The sequence below is a fragment of the Sceloporus occidentalis genome, unplaced genomic scaffold (genome assembly GCF_023333645.1).
Source record: "Sceloporus occidentalis isolate IW3139 unplaced genomic scaffold, rSceOcc1.0.p SCAF_1, whole genome shotgun sequence".
NCBI lineage: Eukaryota > Metazoa > Chordata > Lepidosauria > Squamata > Phrynosomatidae > Sceloporus > Sceloporus occidentalis.
In genome coordinates this window covers 301,355,614-301,377,568 of record NW_028316981.1, presented here as the reverse complement: position 1 = coordinate 301,377,568, position 21,955 = coordinate 301,355,614, and the positions used below count along the sequence as shown (strand labels likewise).

The following is a 21,955-nucleotide window of genomic DNA, read 5'->3' as shown; positions in this document are numbered from 1 at the left end:
CTCTGGCCTGAAGTTTATAATGTGTACTGTCACATGCAGGGGTAGCTGTGTTGGCCATTTAACAAATCCAAACAAAAATCCATCAGTGATATATTTATTGGTTAACCAAAATGCACAATATACTTGTTGCAAGCTTTTGAAGCTCCACAGACTTCTTCATCAGGCAAGATGTTACAAACCAAACTGGAGGGGAAAAAAAAAACAATTGGGCATGTTAGTCAGATGCCTGTATGTTGTTTCAATCCTTAGTAAAGATGGTATGTTGGGAAGGATATCTTTTGTAGGCAGGCTCTTCCTCCTGGCCATGCAGCAATAGGGAGATTTTCAAAGTCCAGGAAATTTTGGTTGGCCAATAAAGGTATTACTGATGGAATTTTTGTGTGTACTGTCACAGTTATCCAGGAAGCTTTTCAAACTGATGACATCCTGAGATCTCAGGTTACTTAACTGGAAAACTGCTTTCTTTATTGCATCACCTAGGAGTGGAGAGCTGGAGAGCTGTGTGCACTGATTTGATCAACCTTACCAGAATTTTTATTGAGACAAGGTTGTCCTCCATCCCAACATGCCATTTCTTCTAAAGGTCATGCCTTCATTTTCACTTGACTCAGTTTTGCCAGCATTCCTGCAGAATTCCTGAAGATCTCTGATTTCAGACAAGCTCTAGGGTCTTGGTGTTTATAGAGTCCTTGCCTTTCATGTTGATTGAATGTTTAATTTGAGAAAGAATTCCAGATTTGTTTGCTACTTGGATTCAAAGCTAGGTCACCTGTCACAACACTCCTCGAAGAAGATGGCTTCACCAATTCACTTTGCCTACAAACTGGCTAAGAAAAAGAACCATCTGTTTGAATCTGAGCACTTTCCACCAGAGTGGTAGATGTTTCTTCTGCTTTCCTGAGTGGTATACCACTAGACAATGTATGCAGAGCTGCTGTGTTGTCACAACCTATTTCCTCGTAGGAGCAAACTATCTTCCAGTTTCTCTTCACATTCCTATTATTTAAATGGATTAGAAATTTCTAAGTCAGTTATTAAATTAGTGATAGTTTCACCAATTTATTTGTTGAATTTATTTTAAGTAGGACTAATGTTGTATTTAGCCTCTAGTGTTTTTTTACAGTTTGCTAAGTATTCTAAAGCTATTGCAAACTATTTTGAGTTTTTTAAAATGGATATACCAATAAATGATTTAATAAAATAATACTTTAAGTGACTGCATGACAAGAGCATTCCTGACCATATTAGAGGGTCTTGATTTAGTTTATTTAGAATATCTAAGTGCAGAAAAGATTGTATATTTTGAATGGTTAGTTATTTAGATACTGGAAAACTTTATGCTAATTGGGTTCTATTCTGTAATAATTTTCCTTTAGGTCTTTGATGCTGGAGATTATTCCCTGTTATGTTCAGTTCCCAGTGAGAATGGGCAGACCTGGACAGGAGGTGATTTTGTATCAGCAGATAAAGTGATCATATGGACAGAAGATGGTCAAAGTCTTATCTATAAATTACCAGCCAGGTATACAGAATTATTTATGATAGAGCAAAGATAAAACATTTAACCTTTATTTTTTTATTTTTGGGGGGGTATGGGGGGATATTATTTTTGTTGTTTTTTTTTAAAAGGAGATAACTGATGGTAAAAATGCAGGATATGAAATCATAGATCTTGGTTTGTTAGAGTGAATCATGGTTCCATGAATCTGGACAGCTTAGGAAACTGGATACTTTGAATATTTTCATTTAGATCTTACATATATGAATTAGGAGAGTGGAAAGGGAATGTGCAAATCTTGACTGGGGCAGGATTCTTCTCATAGTGCCCAGTGAAATCTGAATATATTAATTAAGCTGAAAGAACCATGGCATGGCATTTATAAATGTTATAAGGAAAGCTCTTCTTTACCCAGTAATATATATGTGATTAACCCCTGTGGTTTCTCTTGATATTAATTTCCTCATAAGAAGTAGCTTTTTAAATACAAAGTCTAGGTGGATGAACTATAGGGACTTGCTGCAGCCCAGAACGTACACATGTCATTTCCACCTCTTACCCACTTATGTAAGCCTAATTGAACAAACCAGTTTCTAAAGAATTACTGAAATGTCAGAGTGGTTTATTAACAGATAATCCTCTAATTTTTGTGGCGACTTGTTCATGCAATAATGGAGGAAGGCTCAAATATCACTGCAGAAATGGAATTGCATATTTAGTTTTCTGAATCCAAAGATGAGAGCCGTTTTACTTCTTCCACCAGATTTTTGATATCCTTTGTATAGGTTCCCTAAACCAGAGCTGCACAAGAGTTAGAGAGTTAAGTAAATTTTACATTAATTAAATACTTTTTGCTCACAGCTAGCTGTTTGGTTCTCTGCCAACATATGTATACTGAGACTGTAATTTTAGAGTTATTAGAACTTGTAAACTTTATGTGAGCTTTTATGCAGTCCCTGTATGAGCTGTTAGATATTATTTTTGTGGCTTTTTATCCTCCAGTTGTTTGCCAGCTAGCGATTCATTTCGCAGTGATGTTGGAAAAGTTGTTGAAAATCTAAATCCTCCTCAGCTCCACTGTGTTGTAGAGAGAGCAGTGGAAAAAGAAGATAAACGGGTAAGGCATTGTAACTACTACATTGTTAAGAAGGAAGTGTGTCCTTTTTAGAAGTTGGACATTGTTGCTAGTTTTATTTTAATTCCATTTTAACTTGTTAATTGTGTGCACTTTACTATTGTATGGTTTGATTTTTTTCTCTTTACATTTTACAGATGACATATTGTTAAGTTTAAAAGTTTTGTTCATAATTAGTCAGATTATATCTGCATTTAACCATGTATTTTACCTTTACTAATTTGCAGTATGTATTTAAGCGGGGTTCTAGGCTATACTACTATCTGGTCATACAGGTTGAGGCTCACTTAATACAAAATGCTTGTGGCAAAAAGTGTTTTGGATTTTGGAATACCTATATTCACATATATGCACATAATGAGATATGTTGAAAATGGGCCTCAAATCTAAATATAAAATTCATTTATGTTTTATATACATCTTATACACATAGCCCAAAGATATTTTTCTACAATATTTTTAATAATTTAGTGCATGAAACAAAATTTGTGTAAATTGAACCATTAGAAAGAAAAGATGTGACTACAGTATTTCAGCCATCCATGAAAAAAGTTTTCATTTTAAGTGTAAAGGAGACTCAACCTGTACTGGGACCCTGCTGGGGAAGGTTGTGATCTATTGCTACTTGCCCCTCAGGCTTTTCAGTTGCATCTCTTATTTTACAGTTATTAATCTGCCCTCCTGTTACTCGATTCTTCTATGGCCGCAGGGAGTGTTTCCATAAATTGCTAATCCAGGGAGACTCCTCAGGAAGGCTCAGCATTTGGAGTATACCAGATACCCTTGATCAACAAAATGTGACAGAAGGTAGCCACTTCACAATTTACTTATTTAAAACATGGTTTAGAATAAGCCTTTATCTTCTAAGGATAGTTCCTTCTATAATCAAAGCCCTGCATATCTAATCAGCAGTTTGATGTGTATTACTACCATGCATATTTGTGTCTGTAACCAGATATTTTTCCATCTCCAGTCACATCTTCCTTACTACTAAACTCGCAAAACAAGTAGGACTACAAAAGATCCTGGGACACAATAAAATTGGGGAAATTGTCATGAACAATCACCTGCTTCCTCAGATGCTTTAGATAGCCTACCCTTGAATACAATATGTGCCCTCAACGGTGGAGGGGAAATAGATAACGTGGGAATAAAGGATAAATAACTCATTCTGAAGCCAAGGAAATGCTGTGTGCCATAGTGAATCAAAACCAAGAAGAAACCAGTCTGAACTCTATTAACATCTATATGAACTTTAAAATGGGCTAGAATTGGCTAAAACTATTTTTTAAAAAAACAACAACTGCAAACTAACATAAGTTTGGATGAGGAACTATTAATTCAGCTTTATCTTTTTAAAAATCTAAATAGGATTTTAACTTTGTAAAAAACCTCCCAGTTTGAAGCAGAGGCAAAACAACTTCATTTGTTGATCTTTAAGAACGCCAAGAACCATGTACAGTATGTTGTGCTTTTCTTTCAGAGAAGCAAGCATATACAAAATAAACAGGGTCATATAGTCATGTTCGTCTATTGCATCAGAAACAATACCACATCTCGTGGAAAATCAAAGACAACACGGTGCATTTGTCATTAGGTTTTGTGTACTGCAGCTTGATTTGATAAAAAGTATAATAATGAAACATTTTTGTCCAATCCAGCTATCAGAACACAGACTTTTACCTTTAGATGAACTCTGTGAGTGGGGTATTGAAATCACAGAAGGGCCAGAAGGAATAGAGATATGAAAATTACATGCAGAAGAATGTGCAAAACAAGTTGTCATAAAACAACACAAAAGTAATATGGATTATTCTGACATAAATGAGATGATGAATTTATTTAGTGACATTAGAAACCTTTGTTCCTTACTTACCATATATATGTGTTTAGAAGTCGAGAAATTTATACCCAAAAATTGACCCCTAAATCCCAGGTTGACTTACTTACGGGTCAATATAGTAATGTGAAAGCAGCTCTTTTGTATTTCCTCATACAGTCAGGACAGCAGTTTCTTTCTCTTTTGAGCCAAGCAGAAAGTCCTGGGTGATTAATTGCTTTTAAACAAAGTCCCTCTCCTGCTGGTGCTGCCACCGTTTGGGGAGTGAAGGGTGAAACGAAAGCTGAAACAAAAAGCCTCAATTAAAAAGTCTCTTGCCGTGGGCATACATACACACACTGAAGCAGCCTCCAGGTTTTACCCTCGACTTATCCATGGGTCATGGCAAAATCCATAATATTGGCCCCAAAACCTGTCCTTGACTTATACATGAGATCGACTTATAGTCGAGTATATACGGTAGTTATATATGAGGAGTGTGTGATGGGATGAAACCAAAGGAGACGTTACTTCCAGACGATTGCAATTTTCATGGTTGAATTCCTGATTTAAAAATCAGTTTTATAATCAAGTTTTGGTTTCTGTTCGTATGTTACTCCTCTGTATATTTAAACTGAAGGTAGGCAGCTGTAGCTCTTTAGTGTTTTTGGACTGTTGGGAATATTAGTCTTCACCATTGGCTATGTTGACTGGTAGATGAGAGTTGTATGTAAAAAAATGTCTGGGGGGCCATGGTTGTCCACCCCTGCTACAATATAAGCATTCCAAATATAATCTAGTACAGTGGGCTGAGTTCAGGTTCCAGAACCCTTAGTGGATACCAGAATCCATGGATGTTCAAGTCCTATTAAATACTATGGCATAGTAAAATGGTGTCCCTTTATATAAAATGGCAAAATCAAGGTTTGCTTTTTGGAATTTACATATATTTTTTAAATTGTGGGATGTATGGATGGTCGAATGCATGGTGGGATGCATGAATAAAGAATCTGTGGATAGGCAAGGTCAACTGTATAAAAGGAGTCTGTGATGACATAACTATCATGATGTCAGTTTTAGCGACATTATAGAATCTTAAAAATTAGTTAACAGGAGCTGCTAGTCCACAGATACTTTTACTAGCCTATCTGCATTCATGTATTGGTAGCTTGTTGTAAAAAAAGAGGGTTGAAATAGCTGTTTGTAAAGTTTAAAGTGGAAAGTTTCTCTGATTAGCTATCTAGAAGTGATCCATCCTAACTGTATAAGCAACAGAGCAGAGACCATTTACAACAATGCTATATGTGTAAGACTGGATTTACTGGAAAGTTGTACTCCCCCTGTGCTTTTTACCTGACTGTTTTACTTTTTTCATTTTTGTTTTAAAAATAAGGATTAAAAGTAACGACATCTACTTCTCTACAAGAAGCATTCAGCAAACTTGTTCCTCGCCCTGCTGGGATTATAGATCAGCTGAGCTTTATGCCAAGTAGTGATGAGCCACTTAAAGTGACAGCAAGTGTGTATATTCCATCACATGGACGACTAGTTTGTGGCCGTGAAGATGGAAGCATTGTCATTGTACCAGCAACTCAAACTGCTATAGTCCAGCTCTTGCAAGATGAGCACATGCGCAGAAGAGGTGTGTGAATTGTTGTTTTAAATTGCATAGGAGAGGTTATGATTGAATCTGAAAGGGTAGGTATGTTCTTGTTCAACTGATTTTTGAAAAACATTTTAGAATGTATTTGTTTGTTTTCACTTAAGAGTGTCTAACTGAATTTGTTGAAATTCTAAAATGATTGTATGTAGCCATTCTTTCATTCTGTATTATTCATTCTAAATTCATTCTGAATTTAGCAATACAGAAAATATTTTTTAGCTAAAGAATATATGTGAAGAGTCCTCTATTAGTGTTTTCTGTATTGCTAAATTCAGTGAAAGTCCTATACTGACCATAATGTTGTCACTGGGCCCTTGGGTGTGGCCCCAGCAGCGGCCGCTGTCTGGGGGTCCATAGCACAGAAAACTAGGAGTCCACTTGATGCTCAGTGCTCTTTAATTAAACGGGGAACAACTCGTGCAATACAACTTCAACTTAACTCGGATACCTCCCTCCAAACTGGTACAACCTTCCACCCTCCCGCAGTTAGTCCTCTCCGTCAGACAGCTCTTCCTTCCGGGGTACTTCGCTCCAGGCTACCGGGACCCTCTTACCCCTAGACACGGGCCAACACCGACCCCTGATATCCGACAAGAGACGGGGCCCTGGGTGCAACACGGGCCGGGCCTGGAAAGATTTGTTGGGCTCTTCCAGAGCCAGTGGGTTGACTCGCTCTGCAAAGCAGCTTTTGAGCAGGCGGCCTCAGTCTTCGCAGCGGTAGGTCGCCTCCCTGCATCCGCGTAGGTAGCGCTGGTTCACTTCAGCTGACCATACGTCCCGCACCTTGGCCTCCACTTCTCCCTCGTACCCAGTCTCACCCTCCGCCTTGCTTGTCCACGCCTCCACCCATCTCTCCCCTTGGGCGCCTTCTTCCAGTCCTTTTCTACCCCCTGGCGTCCCCGCGTCCCCGGCCTCCACTCTGGCGCCAGCTGTAGCCACTTGAGCCCTTTCCTCCTTGGCTTCTCCTGGGTCCTTCGGCCTGTCATCTTCAGTAACGGGACCCCAACCCACCTCTTCCCCATCGTCCACCCTCTGACAAATGTATTTTCAGTTTTTCAAAAGTCCTCTTTTGCTTTCTAGTGTCATTCAGAAATGGTCTAAATAGGCACTTTTAGGAAAATCTGTGAAAGTAAATCATTTTAAATAATACTAGCTCTTTCAAATAATGGCTACATGCAATCATTTTACAATTTCAACTAATTCAGTTAGAGCAGGATAAATAATTGGCCTATGGGGCTGTACAACCAAACGGCTCAGCAACAATGCACCCTGAAAAAGAAGATGTGAAACACGGCTCCTTTCTCTGCTGCTGCCGAGGCGCCACAAGTGCCCTGGAGTGGCGCTGTGACGTTCTTTGTGCTGCGGTGTTTGAACGCGGGGCATGAGGCATGTCATTGTCATGCGTGCCATGTAAATGGTGATGCGCCAAAATGGTGCCTGCGGCATGTGGTAGAACTCAGGCTATTTTAAATGTATGTAAATATCCGTACACAAATGTGCAGACATTCACTATTTTTTGTTTTTCCCCCTAATACTGACATTATCATACTCATTGTGTCTGCTGTCTTTATATCCCCTTCCACCATAATTTCTTAGGTTGGCCACCTCATAGAACTTTGCGGGGTCATCGGAACAAAGTCACCTGTTTGCTGTATCCTCATCAGGTTTCCTCTCGTTATGACCAAAGATGCTTAGTCTCAGGTGGTGTAGATTTTTCAGTTATCATCTGGGACATCTTTTCTGGAGAAATGAAGCACATTTTCTGCGTGCATGGTGGAGAAATTACACAACTGTTGGTCCCTCCAGAAAACTGCAGCGTAAGTTGATCAGTGGCCTTCTGTATCATGTTCTCACTAATCAGGACATAGTTGTGTCTTGCTGTAAGTCTTGACAATTGGACTTAAAGGAGGGCTTAATTAAGTGGTTAATATTAACAAAGCCACAACAGTTTATCTGGTAGTGGTTCCTTATGGTCTCTGTGCTCCTCACGTATGGGTTAGTTCTGTGTCTGTGCAGAGCTAATTTGAATTTTCTAGTACTGAGTAAAGAGTGTTGGTAGGAGTCCCACCTACCTACTGCATATCTGTAAGCACTGCTCTCACCAGTTCCCTCAATTCATTTTTGTCTGCTGTAGTAGCAGCAAGCAAGATTAGGAACCTCAGTGTTTGTCATTCTTCTGAGCATTCTGTCTTTGTGCATCCCTTCAATTTTTACATTACCTTTTTATTATTTTTGACTGCAAGACTAGGATATGCTTTCTTCTTAAATACATCTGTTCTTGTATCAAAACACCCTCTGGAACCTGAGGAATCTGGACAGAGAAGCTGAATTGTCAGGAGTTTCTGGCTCTAGATGACAGTTTCATCCCTAAATCCGAGCACTTGGCGGATGAAGCAGCTGATAGGCTTTCTTCAGCAGGACTGAAGAGCTCCCTCCCTTCCTTTCAAGTCTGGCAAAGAGGAGAACCTTCAAAGAAGTAAACATCTGTTAAAAAGGAACCACTGACTCACCAAGCTCCTGGCCTCCTAAGGCTGCCACCTAGAAATATCCCAATAGCTTCTGGGTCTCCTTATTTCTCTCAGTCTCTTTGATTGGCAGTGCTGTCCATGTTTGTGTGTTTCTTGGGATTCTTGATCTCTGGATTAGTTATGTTTAACAATTCCTTATCTTATCCCTACCTGGCTTTGATTATCTAAACTTTGTACAAGAACTCCTGGATTGGCTGAGACTCTGCCCCTGCACCCTCTTCATCTTCCTGGATTACTTGTGCCTGTACCTGCTTCACTTACAATAAACTGTTTCTCTGGACACTTGCTGCCTATAAGGAACAAGCATCCTTTCTTTAAATATGCACTCTCACAGTGAGATCTCCAGAGAAGTCTGCTGCTATGGCAAGATCTTCTGAAAAAAATCCAGTGTCAGCTCTACAACAGACAGTCGTTAATACTGATTTCTTCTCAAAAAATCCCACGGCAGCAATTAGTTTCAGTACTGAGTCCATCTCCATTGCAGTCTTTGATTATCATGGTGTTGATCCAGCTCAACAAGCCAACCTGCCTTTCCAACCCATAGCACATTTTTTGTTTTGACCATAGTTGTCATCTATTCTGTACAGACTTTGGATCTGGAACATCAATATCCATCCAATATCCAAGTTGGACTCAGATACTGATTGTGATTTATTTCTAATAATCTATAATTTCTTAACAAGTTTAGTGGGGGATCAAAATCCTTATCCCAAAACATGTTTGATTGTACACAGATGAGCCATGCAAGATGGTTAAATATTTTGAGCTTGAAGTCAAATTTAGTCTTGCACAAATTAATGCTCTTATTTTTAAGAAAGTAGAGATATAATCCAAAGTATCAGGAGGTCTCCCTTTTTTGACCTCCCTCCTTCTTGTAATGAGGCAGTCTTGGGAAACCCCATTCATAAATAGTGCATATTAAAAATCTCTGTAAAGTGCATGATGACAACTGTACATTTCCATTTAAACATCCAACCCTAAATTTCAGCATAGTAGAAGCATTCCAAAGAAAAATCAACATTCAAGCAGCAAAAACAGCATTCCACACCATTGCATATGAAAGGATTAATGCTATCATTAATGTAGGGGATCTCCGGTAATTCCGCTAGCAGTTGCTTTTCACAGAATTGTGGAGCTGGAAGAGACCCCTTTCCTTACTCACCAGTAAACCATAGCAACAGAGGCCCTCATGGGGATTGACAGCTGTTGGGCAGTAGGAGGATATGGAATTGCATGTGTGGGGCTACACACACGTAGAGTTTGGGCATGTACATGTGCTAATCTGTGTATACTTCCCAAATATTTTGATAAAAATCTTCCTTTAGTTGTTGAAGGAAGAAGCATATGTTTGAAAGATTCATATGCTGGAAGTTCTTAAGAGCACTATATAGTGACCCTTCCTTCCATCCCTGTGTAGAACAGATCAGGAATTACTTAAGTACCACCATACTTCCATACATGAATAAAACCCTTTTCAAAATATATAAGCATAGAAGCATAGTTGATTGCAATATTGTATGTCCGCTCTCTACTTTGCCAATTGAGAGCATGTATTGTACTGCCTAACCATAGGATTTTGCATAAAGTCCCATTCTTTAGCACTACTGAGCTCCATTCTGCTTCTGCATATGTACATTTCTTGTATTAAGTGATTATATACAGTCAGCCCTCCATATTTGTGGCTTTGACTTTGATGGATTTGATTATTCATGGATTTGATTAATATGTTCTCTCTAGTAACCTCTAGGTCATCCAGCACAACTCTCTGGTAAATGTCCACCTGAAAGTGTGCTGGAGGTTCTAGAGATTCCTAGAGAGAACACTTTTCTAGGCATTTGCAGGCCCTCCAGTGCAATTTTATGGTCAACATCTAGTAGATGTTGACTACAGAATGTGCTGGAGGACCTAGGGATTCCTATAGAGGTGTTCTCTCAGATAAAGAAATAGTGGTTTTTTATTTGTGTTTTTCCACTTCAATGGGGATCCTGTGCCCCCAACCCCAGCCAATGTAGAGGGCTCACTGTATTTCTAAAATGAGTGAATATGAGCTTCCCAAATGCACAGTGGAAACTCAAGGTAGAATGCATGCTTTGGATGCATGAAGTCCCTGGCATCTTCAAGGAGAGCTGGAAAAGTCCATCCTAAGGAAAAAGATCCAGTAGTTTGATTTGGTTGAGACCAGTGTCCCATTTTAATAATAATAATAATAATAATAATATGTTTTATTTTTCTACCGCTTTTCCGAGTTGATCAAAGTGGTTCACAAAAATTAACACATCATAAAAACAACCTCACAAAAACTAATAAAAATCGAACAACATGCAGTAAAGACAAGCAAGATGGTGGTCGGGAGGAGGGCTTGTCTTCTTAGCAGGCAGAGGCCTGTTGTTACTGGCCTGCTTCTCTCCCCCTCAAGATGGTGGTCGGGAGGAGGGCTTGTCTTCTTAGCAGGCGGAGGCCTGTTGTTGCTGGCCTGCTTCTCTCCCCCTCAAGATGGTGGTCGGGAGGAGGGCTTGTCTTCTTAGCAGGCGGAGGCCTGTTGTTGCTGGCCTGCTTCTCTCCCCCTCAAGATGGTGGTCGGGAGGAGGGCTTGTCTTCTTAGCAGGCGGAGGCCTGTTGTTGCTGGCCTGCTTCTCTCCCCCTCAAGATGGTGGTCGGGAGGAAGGCTTCCTAGGAAGTGGGCCATAGCCAAGCATAAGGTGGTTTTTCAGCTGTTTGCACTTTAACAGCATAAGCTAGTGCACAGGAAAACTAAAGCTTGATGTAATCTACAACTGTTAAACCGAAATTTTTGTGTTTATATTGTTTTGACTATAGTAATTAGAATATTTTATTTCCCACCTGCTGAAATATTTGAGGGTTCCCCAAGGTTTCCAGCCTTTTGTTTTAGATAACCTGTAAGTTCATTGCAAAGATCTGATATATTTACAATTAAAATAATATACCGATACTTTTTTTCCTTTTTCAGTCAAGAGTTCAGCACTGTGTTTGCTCTGTTGCCAGTGATCACTCAGTAGGACTTTTGAGTTTGCGAGAAAAAAAGTGCATAATGTTAGCTTCCCGGCACCTCTTTCCTATTCAAGTCATAAAATGGAGACCATCAGATGACTACCTAGTTGTTGGCTGCTCAGATGGTTCTGTATATGTATGGCAAATGGATACTGGTAAGCTCAGCTATGTAAGAAATGTCTTAATACGTCCAGATAATGTCTGATAAAGCGGAGGATGATTGAATACTCCCTCATCTTAACATTTATGAAGGGACTATCACTTTAGTGTTATTCTGTTGAAGAAATCTTCTTTGAGAAATATCTGTGCAATCTAACTATGCTGTTGGGTTTATTTGGAATTTCAGTGTGTGATAGAAGGGGAATAATTAAAATGTTAATGCTTTTCCTTTAATTTCATTACTGATTTTACAGTGGTCCCTTGGTATCCACTGGGTTTCAGTTTCAGGAACCACTGTGGATACCAACATGCTCAAGTCCCATTAAATACAGTGGGATAGTGTTAATTTTCACTTTAGTGCCAATTTTGAGGCTAATTTGTTTTCTGTGTCTTTAAACTTAAGTTTCATGATTTGTTAAGAGACTGGGGGAAGAACCCTAGAGTTGCTGAAGATCAGAAAGAGCTCCAGGGAGTCACTTTATTTTTGTTGTGTAATGATGATGTTTGTTTCTGTTTGTCATATATGTAATATTTGTTCCTTTTTACCATCAATAAACTTTTATTTTTTAAAAATGCAGTGGGATAGCACAATAGTGTCCCTTATATAAAATGGCAAAATCAAAGTTTCCTTTTGGAATTTATATATTTTTAGAATATTTTCAAGCCATGGATGGTTGAATCTTTGGATAAAAAGCCTATGGATATAGAGGGCTAATTGTACTTCAGAAGAAAATATAAGATATCTCTGTAGTATTTAGTAACTGTTTAAGATCAAGAAGCAGGAAACAGAGTTAGATTTTTTTAAAAACTGCTAAAATGCATAGTTATGTGAATGGATGGTCATCAGTGCAGTAGGTTTTCTGACCCATTGCACCCTGGGGTATTGGTGTAGCTTTTTGAATAACTAGGGATATGCCACTCGGTGTTATAGATGAGAGAATTCTTATGTTCCTTCTGTCAGTGTTCATTTCTACAGTACAAACTTATGCCAGTGTCATGCACCCTTACACAGATGTTCATTTCCGGTATACTTGTTTGTGTGTGTGTGTAAAATAATCAGATTCGGAAGATTTTCAAAGATAATCTTCCCTCCTGGCTTCAGGATTCTCAAGAGGAAGCAAGAGCAACAAAGACCCTGTGCTCCTTTAAGTCCTTCCCTCCTGGCCTCAGGATTCCCAAGAGGAAGCAAGAGCAACAAAGACCCTGTGCTCCTTTAAGTCCTTCCCTCCTGGCCTCAGGATTCCCAAGAGGAAGCAAGAGCAACAAAGACCCTGCGCTCTCTCCAGACCTTCCCTCCTGGCCTCAGGATTCCCAAGAGGAAGCAAGAGCAACAAAGACCCTGTGCTCCTTTAAGACCTCCCTTCCTGCCTCAGGATTCCCAAGAGGAAGCAAGAGCAACAAAGACCCTGTGCTCTCTCCAGACCTTTCCTCCTGGCCTCAGGATTCCCAAGAGGAAGCAAGAGCAACAAAGACCCTGTGCTCTCTCCAGACCTTCCCTCCTGGCCTCAGGATTCCCAAGAGGAAGCAAGAGCAACAAAGACCCTGTGCTCCTTAAGACCTTTCCTTCTGGCCTCAGGATTCCCAAGAGGAAGCAAGAGCAACAAAGACCCTGTGCTCCTTAAGACCTTCCCTTCTGGCCTCAGGATTCCCAAGAGGAAGCAAGAGCAACAAAGACCCTGCGCTCCTTTAAGACCTTCCCTCCTGGCCTCAGGATTCCCAAGAGGAAGTAAGAGCAACAAAGACCCTGTGCTCTCTCCAGACCTTCCCTCCTGGCCTCAGGATTCCCAAGAGGAAGCAAGAGCAACAAAGACCCTGTGCTCCTTAAGACCTTCCCTTCTGGCCTCAGGATTCCCAAGAGGAAGCAAGAGCAACAAAGACCCTGCGCTCCTTTAAGACCTTCCCTCCTGGCCTCAGGATTCCCAAGAGGAAGTAAGAGCAACAAAGACCCTGTGCTCTCTCCAGACCTTCCCTCCTGGCCTCAGGATTCCCAAGAGGAAGCAAGAGCAACAAAGACCCTGTGCTCCTTAAGACCTTCCCTTCTGGCCTCAGGATTCCCAAGAGGAAGCAAGAGCAACAAAGACCCTGCGCTCCTTTAAGACCTTCCCTCCTGGCCTCAGGATTCCCAAGAGGAAGTAAGAGCAACAAAGACCCTGTGCTCTCTCCAGACCTTCCCTCCTGGCCTCAGGATTCCCAAGAGGAAGCAAGAGCAACAAAGACCCTGTGCTCCTTAAGACCTTCCCTTCTGGCCTCAGGATTCCCAAGAGGAAGCAAGAGCAACACAGACCCTGTGCTCTCTCCAGACCTTCCCTCCTGGCCTCAGGATTCCCAAGAGGAAGCAAGAGCAACAAAGACCCTGTGCTCCTTTAAGTCCTTCCCTCCTGGCCTCAGGATTCTCAGGAGGAAGCAAGAGCAATAAAGACCCTGTGCTCTCTCCAGACCTTTCCTCCTGGCCTCAGGATTCTCAAGAGGAAGCAAGAGCAACAAAGACCCCGTGCTCTCTCCAGACCTTCTCTGCTTCCATTGGACTTTTCCACAGGAAGTAAGGGCAAGTAAGACTTTCTGCTCCCTCAGACCCACCTCCTGCTCACATTGGACTCTTCCTCAGAAGGCCTGAGCCGGCAATAGCCTCAAACTGGTTTAACACCTCAGAGAGCCAGCTACACCTCTTTCTTTTTCTTTCCCGTCTCTGCCGTTGTCTCACTTTCTCCCGTTAATCACTGGGCAGTGAATCCTATCCTTCCCATGGCTCCCCACATTTCTCCTAACCTGATCCCCATTCGGCCTCTCCCTGTCTCCCTGCTTCCATTCCTCTGTTCCCTCTGGAACTGTCGCTCTGCTGCCCCTAAAGCAACAGCAATTCATGACCTTTATCTCTCTAAATCCTTTAACCTCCTCGCTCTCACCGAAACCTCGCTCCCAGCCCATGATACTGCTACCAACGCTGCCCTTTCTTTTGGTGGTCTCTCCTTCACCCACACAAGCCGCCCTGAGGGTCGAGGAGGAGGGGTTGGTATCTTGCTATCTAACTCCTGCCAGTTTCAAGTTCTATCTTTTTCCCCCAGCTATCATTTCTCTTCCTTTGAGTTTCATCCTATTAGACTCTTTTCTCCTCTACAGCTCTGGGTTGCAGTTATCTATTGCCCTCCTGGTTCTGCTACCCAGTTCCTCTCAGTCTTTGAATCATGGCTGACATTCTTTCTTTCAGATTCAGTCCCCACTTTGATCCTAGGTGACTTTAATATCCACGTTGATGATTCCAATAACCCAACAACGTCTCGCTTTAACTCTCTCCTAGCTTCTTTTGGCCTCCAACCACATTCCAACTCTTCAACTCATTCTCTTGGTCACTGTCTTGACCTAGTTCTTGCTGCAAACTGCACCATTTCTGACTACCTGGCATTTGACTTTCCACTATCTGATCATCACTTAATCTCCTTTGCTCTCACTTATACTCCACCTCCTCGTCACACTGTTCAAAGCTGTTTTCGTGATCTTTGGTCTGTTAACTCTAACCATCTTGATCAGATCCTGGATTCATCTCTCTCTTCCCTAAATCTTGGGGATTCTGTTGACTCTGCAATGTCTTTATTTAACTCCACTCTTTCCTCGACTCTTGACCACTTTGCCCCTGTCTCTGTACTCACCTCTTCCTCTAAGACTAGGCCTCAGCCCTGGCTTACCCCCATCATCAAGTTTCTCCGGTCCTGCTCTAGAGCGGCCGAAAGTCTTTGGAGAAAGTCTAAACAGTGGGTTGATTTTATTCATTACAAATTTATTCTTTCTTCTTTCTCATGCGCCCTCTCTATGGCAAAACAGAATTATTACAAATCATTGATCTCTGCCAATGAGAGGCACCCGCAGCGTTTGTTCTCCACCTTCAACACTTCGCTTAAACCTCCCTCTCCTCCTGTCTCTTCATCATTCTCTCCCAATGACTTTGCTAATTACTTCATCTCAAAGATCACCACTATTCACTCTGAGATATTCCCTCCCGATTCTTCTTCTGCTCATAATCTTCTTTCGCCCTTGCCTAAAAATTTTTCTGTGTTTCCTCCTGCTTCTTTCAATGAACTCGCTACACTTCTGAACTCTTGCAAACTTGCAACCTGTCCTCTTGATCCAATTCCTACTTGTCTTCTAATTTCTATAGCTCTCTCTCTTCTGCCCTCGCTTCTCCATATCTTCAATCTCTCTCTCTCTACAGGCTCCTTCCCGTCGGACTTCAAACATGCTCTCATTTCCCCAATTCTGAAAAAAAACTTCTCTTGACCCCTCCTCTCTGTCTAGCTATCGTTTCTCTTCTTCCCTTTCTTTCTAAAGTTTTGTAACGGGTTGTTTATTCTCGCTGTCTTGAGTTTCTTGAAGCCAACTCCATCCTCAATCCCTTTCAGTCTGGTTTCCGCCCACAGCATTCTACAGAGACAGCTCTCACTAAGATCTCGAATGACCTTTTACGGGCCAAGGCTAATGGCCTTTACTCTGTTCTCATCCTTCTTGATTTGTCTGCAGCCTTTGACACCGTTGATCACTGCCTTCTAGTTGATATACTTTCTGACCTTGGGTTCTCAGACTCTGTTCTCCACTGGTTTAGATCTTATTTGTCAGGCAGATCTTTTGCAGTGGTCACAGGTGGTCAGACTTCATCCTCTGTTCCCTTATCTGTTGGAGTTCCCCAGGGCTCTGTTCTGGGTCCCCTTCTGTTTTCTCTCTACACACTGTCCTTAGGAAAACTCATTAGCTCTTTTGGTTTTTCCTACCATCTGTATGCCGATGACACCCAGCTGTATCTTTCCACCCCGACCTTTCTCCAAGACTTGAACAGCAAGTTTCGTCTTGTCTCACGGCTGTCTCACAGTGGATGCGCCATCGGCGTTTGAAGCTCAACATTTCCAAGACGGAGCTTGTTGTCTTTCCTCCTAAGTCCACCCTTCAACACTCCTTTTCTGTCTCTGTGGACAACATTTCTATTCAACCAGTCCAGCAAGCCCGCAGTCTTGGTTTTATCTTTGATTCTTCTCTGTCGTGTATCCCTCAGATCCAGACCACAGCCAAGGCCTGTAGATTCTTCTTATACAATATTGCCAAAATCCGACCATATCTCTCCGCCTCTACTGCCAAGATCCTGGTCCATGCCCTAGTGGTCTCACGACTGGATTACTGTAATGTCTTCCTGGCTGGGCTTCCTCTTTCTCACCTCCGTCCTTTAATCTCCGTCCAGCATTCAGCTGCACGCATTATCACATCCGCCCACCGCTCTGACCACATCTCTCCTGTGTTGGCATCCCTTCACTGGCTCCCACTCCCTTTCCGCATTCAGTACAAGCTTCTGCTGTTGACGTTTAAAGCCCTCCATGGGCTGGCCCCTCCTTACTTATCAGACCTTATTTCTCCTCACCTTCCCACTAGGGCCCTCCGTTCTGGTAGTCAAGGTCTGCTGTCCCAGCCGAGGATTTTCTCTGCCCCATCTCAGATTCGCCCCTTTTCACTCACTGCCCCTCACTCCTGGAACCTTCTTCTCCTGCAAGCAAGAGCCATCACTTCATTAACCAACTTCAAAATGGAGTTGAAGACCATCCTGTTCAGAGAAGTGTTCCCAGGCATTGCATAACTGTCACTTGCTATTTGATGTTCTTTTGTTGCCTGTTTTATTGAATCATTTCCTGTATTGCTATGTATTTTATATGTATTATCCTACTAGAGAGGCAAGCTAACTCCCAACAGGCCTCCCTGGAAGAAGTTTACCCATCCATTAAGAAGCCAAGCCCTCCCTCCATTCCATCTGCCTTGGTCCAGGCCTTGGAGGTAGAGAACTGCTGGCCCTCATCCCCTTCCCCTCCACCACTCCCTTCTCCTTTTGTGTTGTGTCTTTTTAGATTGTAAGCCTGAGGGCAGGGAACTGCCTAATTACAAGATTGTATGTACAGCGCTGTGTAAATTTACAGCGCTTTATATATAAAGGTTAATAATAATATAGCCCACTATCTTGTGATCTTTGAATTAGCTTCATAAATATATTTGTCTGATACACAGTTAATTTTTAACCAATGATTCACATTCTTTGCATTAAATATTCTTCTTGATCAGAGGGGCTTGTTTTAGCATTTTTTTTTCTTTGCTCTGTTAAAAAAGACATTAGTTGAACACATCACTGTTTATTTCTTCTATTTAGCTAATAAGGCCTGTGGACCTGTGGATTTTAGAACACTAATTAACAGGGTTAGCAGGGCAGTCTAGTCAACATATGCAAATTGTGGTTTTCCAAGTCTGAATGAAATGTTCCCAAGGATAGGATGGTATACAGTTGTCAGTCTTATCCCAACTCCTATTATATGCATTGCCAAGCTGCCAGTTTTCTAGGTTATTTTTCTGATCTCCTCATTCCTTACACTTTACAACTGTGACATTTGCAAGTGTAGTAGAATTCTATTATTTAAAATACATAAAATGTCTTGGCTAAGCATGTTATTATCATTTTGATCTCCATATAATTATTTTTCAATTCCAAAACAGTTCTGGCACTGTAACAAATATGGCAAAAGTAGGATTTGATTAGATACATGGACCCAATGGGTTCTTTTGCACCATTATGACACATAACACTGATGTTACATGGGCGAATTGCTTCAGTGGACTAGATTCTAGAATATATATACAGTATTTACATAGTAGTATAGTAGTTGCTTAAGAGATTATAGTTCCTTCATATTCTAGTTTTTACAATGGGTTATTTTGGAAGAGCCCATGACAAGTTCCTGAATGCAGAGAAGTTAACTTACTCCTCTATGAAATGGTGATAGAACATCACTGAGTTGCAAATTTTGTAAAATTTAAATTTATTTCTATTATAGCAAGTGTTCTTCATAGTTTCCCTGTATCTTTTCAAGGTGCACTTGACCGCTGTGTAATGGGAATAACAGCTGTTGAGATCCTAAATGCTTGTGATGAGGCTGTGCCTGCTGCAGTTGATTCCCTTAGTCATCCTGCTGTCAACTTAAAACAGGCAATGACCAGGCGCAGCCTTGCTGCACTAAAGAATATGGCCCACCAAAAACTTCAGACTCTTGCCACAAACCTCCTCGCTTCCGATTCATCTGACAAAGTAAGTTTTCTCCCTTAAACAATCTGTTCAATTGCATCTCATTCATATTTCTTCCTGAAATGACCTGGCATTGTCACATTTTCTGTACGAAGGAAGTACCTGTGTTTTGCAAAGAACCCATGGCTATGGCTGCAGACATACAGTACATTCATGTGCCATCCTATTCCCTTCTTCCTAGCCAAATTTTGCTTTGACTATAGTAATATGCCTCAATGGAGTGTTTAATCTCCATCCCCTTTCCTCCTTTACTTATCAGCCTTTGATTTATGTCAAAAGCTAAACCTGTCTTCTCTCATAGGTGAATTCAGTATCTTGCATAAGAAGCAGATACTGTAGTCTGGATTTTGGTCATTATTTTGTTCCATAGAACACCTATAAGAAAGGTGGCATGGAGTACCTTAAAGTCCCACTGGCTGATGCCTCAATTTCTGTATTGATTTCTCACACTATAGCTCCTAAGGAAGGAGCTACAAATCTAAGAGATATGGATGTGCATGGGAATGGAGGAGGCGCTGGAAAGATCACGTGAGGCATCCACATTGGCAACTGGATCTTCAGTTGCTGTCTCAGTGTTTGCAAGAGTGGCGGTATTGTGGACACAAGATAAATGAGAGACCACAGAAATTGATAAACATGTTTTAATAAGAGCAGTTCAAAAAATCAGAAAGCTCTGCAGTTTGTTGCAGATGTGGCTCATGATTCAGCTGCTTTTGCAGATTGTAGTATAATTGCTACAACAGTAGCTAGATGATCAATCTGGTTGAGGCAGTTGGAAGCAGATCAGGTCAAATATGGCCTATATGTCTTTTACTGGGCAATTTCTTTTTGGAGAAAAGGCTTTAGAAAAGATATTAATAGAATGTAAGGATAAAAACAAGTAATATCATCAGTACAAAAGAGGAAAATAGAATGAAGAATAGAGGACTTTTCCATTCCTTTCGATGTGGTAGAAGTTTTGAGACAGAGTGATTTTAGGTATGGAAGACCACAGTGTGGTAGAGTAGATGTCAACCAAAAGAGACTGGTCTGCCAACAAAGCAAAAAGAGGGGCAAACCAACCCAATAGAAGTGATTGTTGATAGTTCTGATAAGACTAAGATTTTGGTAGGGGGAATGCTTCTGCAGTTTGGTTTTCTGTGGGAAGACAAGTGGGTAATAAAGGTTGTAACTGTGGGGTACAAAATGGTTTCTGCACAGAGAGCAGAAAGCAGATATCTTTCCATTCCAAAATAGAAACCCTTCAGACGACGAGGAACAATCAACGATTGGATGTTTTCGATAGATTTAAAGAGGTATATTTTCATATACCTATGGCTTCAAACTGTAGACAGTACCTGAGTTTTCAATTCCAACAGTCTCATTTTCCATTCACACCTCTCCCTTTTAGTCTGGTATCAGCACCAAGGGTGTTTGCAAAGGTATTAGTGCTTTTGATAGTATATCTCAGGGGGAAAGGTATTTAACTTTTCATTTACTTGGACAACATCCTTCTGAAAGCTGGATGCAGAAACAAGGTACAATTTGGTACAGAACAGACTGTACAAATACTTCAGAATTGTGATTTTCTTATAAATTTCAAAAATACTTATTGATTCCAGCAAATACTCTTGTTCATTTGGGAGCTCAAATACATATGAGGAAAGGGAGCATGTGAAGTTGAAGGCTTTCATGGCCAGCATCCATAGGTTTTTTTTTTTTTTATGTGTGGATTTTTTGGGCCACGAGGCCGTGTTCTAGAAGAGTTTATTCTCAAGGTTTTGCCAGCAGCTGTGGCTGGCATCTTCAGAGAAAGGAAGCATGTTTTTTTCTCAGGAAAGGAAATAAGAAATAAGGGAGGAGATAACGTTTCTTCAGGACAAAAAGTCAATGGGCATTGCAGTTGGCAATAGTGATGTGTTTATTAATATCAACAGTACAGTTGGTACTGTGAGTGAAATTGCGTGCAAGAAGGCTGCAAGAACATTTAAGAGCACACCAAATGTCAATTGCTCACAATCTTCACTATCTAGCTTCAGTAGCAAAAGAGGATTTACAGTGGTGGAATCAAGGGAATAGCCTGTCAGGAGGTGTTCTGTTCGCACACAAGAGTGAACAGTAGTGAAAATGAATGCAAGTCTGGTTGGGGAGCACAAGGCAAAGGCTGTTCTGTCTAGTGAAACTGGGCAGGAATGGATCTGAGAAGAAATATAAATTACCTATAACTGAAGGCAGTTCATTAGGCAAGTATTGGAATGAGTAGTGAAACATCAAAATGTCCAGATAACAATGGACAGTATAACAATAAGGGCCTATATTTGCAAACAAGGAGGAGCCAGATTGACACTGCTAATGAGAAAAGCTGATCTAGTTCTGTGGTGGGCAGAAAGAATGACAAATTCAATTAACAGCAGTCTACCTAAAAGGCACATTAAATTTAGAGGTTGATTACCGGTATTTAACCAGATACAAGATCTCGCAGGGGAAACAGTTCCCGATACAGGAAATAGTCAACAGTCTATATGACAACTTAGGGCCATTTTGGCTTGGGCCCAGAGTACTTGGAGGACCGCCTCTCCCCATACAATCTGCTCCGCACTCTCAGATTGGGTGAGAAACATCTTTTAAGAGTTCCTGATGTTAGGTATGTGTGATCTCGGAGGGCTTTCTCTGTTGCAGCCCCACAGCTCTGGAACTCCCTCCCCAACGAGCTCCGTACTTCCACCTCCCTTGATGTCTTCAAGAAGAACCTGAAGACTTATTTGTTCCGCCAGGCTTTCCCACCGTGAGCCTTGTTATGCTTCCCCCTGCAGTGTTTCGTTGTATTCCATTCTACACAACCACTTGTATGGTTATTATTGTATTGTACTGTTTGTAAATGTTTTTATTGCTATTTGTGATATTGTTGGGGAAGGGGGTTGTGATGTTTTTATCTGTTTTTATCTTGCTATACACCGCTGTGATCTTTGGAACAGCGGTATAGAAATAAAATTTTATTATTATATTATTATTATTATAAACTGAAATTTGCTACAGGCATGAATAAGTCAAACTAAAAAGGAACTTTTC

At 41.0% G+C, this 21,955-nt stretch overlaps 1 protein-coding gene across 3 annotated transcripts in view; it reads left to right on the top strand.

The window, feature by feature from the left end:
* WDR7 (WD repeat domain 7) overlaps positions 1 to 21,955 on the top strand; it is a 333,095-nt gene that overhangs the window by 49,945 nt on the left and 261,195 nt on the right. For all 3 annotated transcript variants that reach the window (XM_089497268.1, XM_089497272.1, XM_089497267.1), the window contains exons 8-14: positions 1,377 to 1,522; positions 2,501 to 2,615; positions 3,299 to 3,440; positions 5,846 to 6,094; positions 7,712 to 7,932; positions 11,612 to 11,807; positions 18,696 to 18,910. In XM_089497268.1, coding sequence (XP_089353394.1) covers positions 1,377 to 1,522; positions 2,501 to 2,615; positions 3,299 to 3,440; positions 5,846 to 6,094; positions 7,712 to 7,932; positions 11,612 to 11,807; positions 18,696 to 18,910 — 1,284 coding nt within the window. The remainder of the gene's footprint in view (positions 1 to 1,376; positions 1,523 to 2,500; positions 2,616 to 3,298; positions 3,441 to 5,845; positions 6,095 to 7,711; positions 7,933 to 11,611; positions 11,808 to 18,695; positions 18,911 to 21,955) is intronic.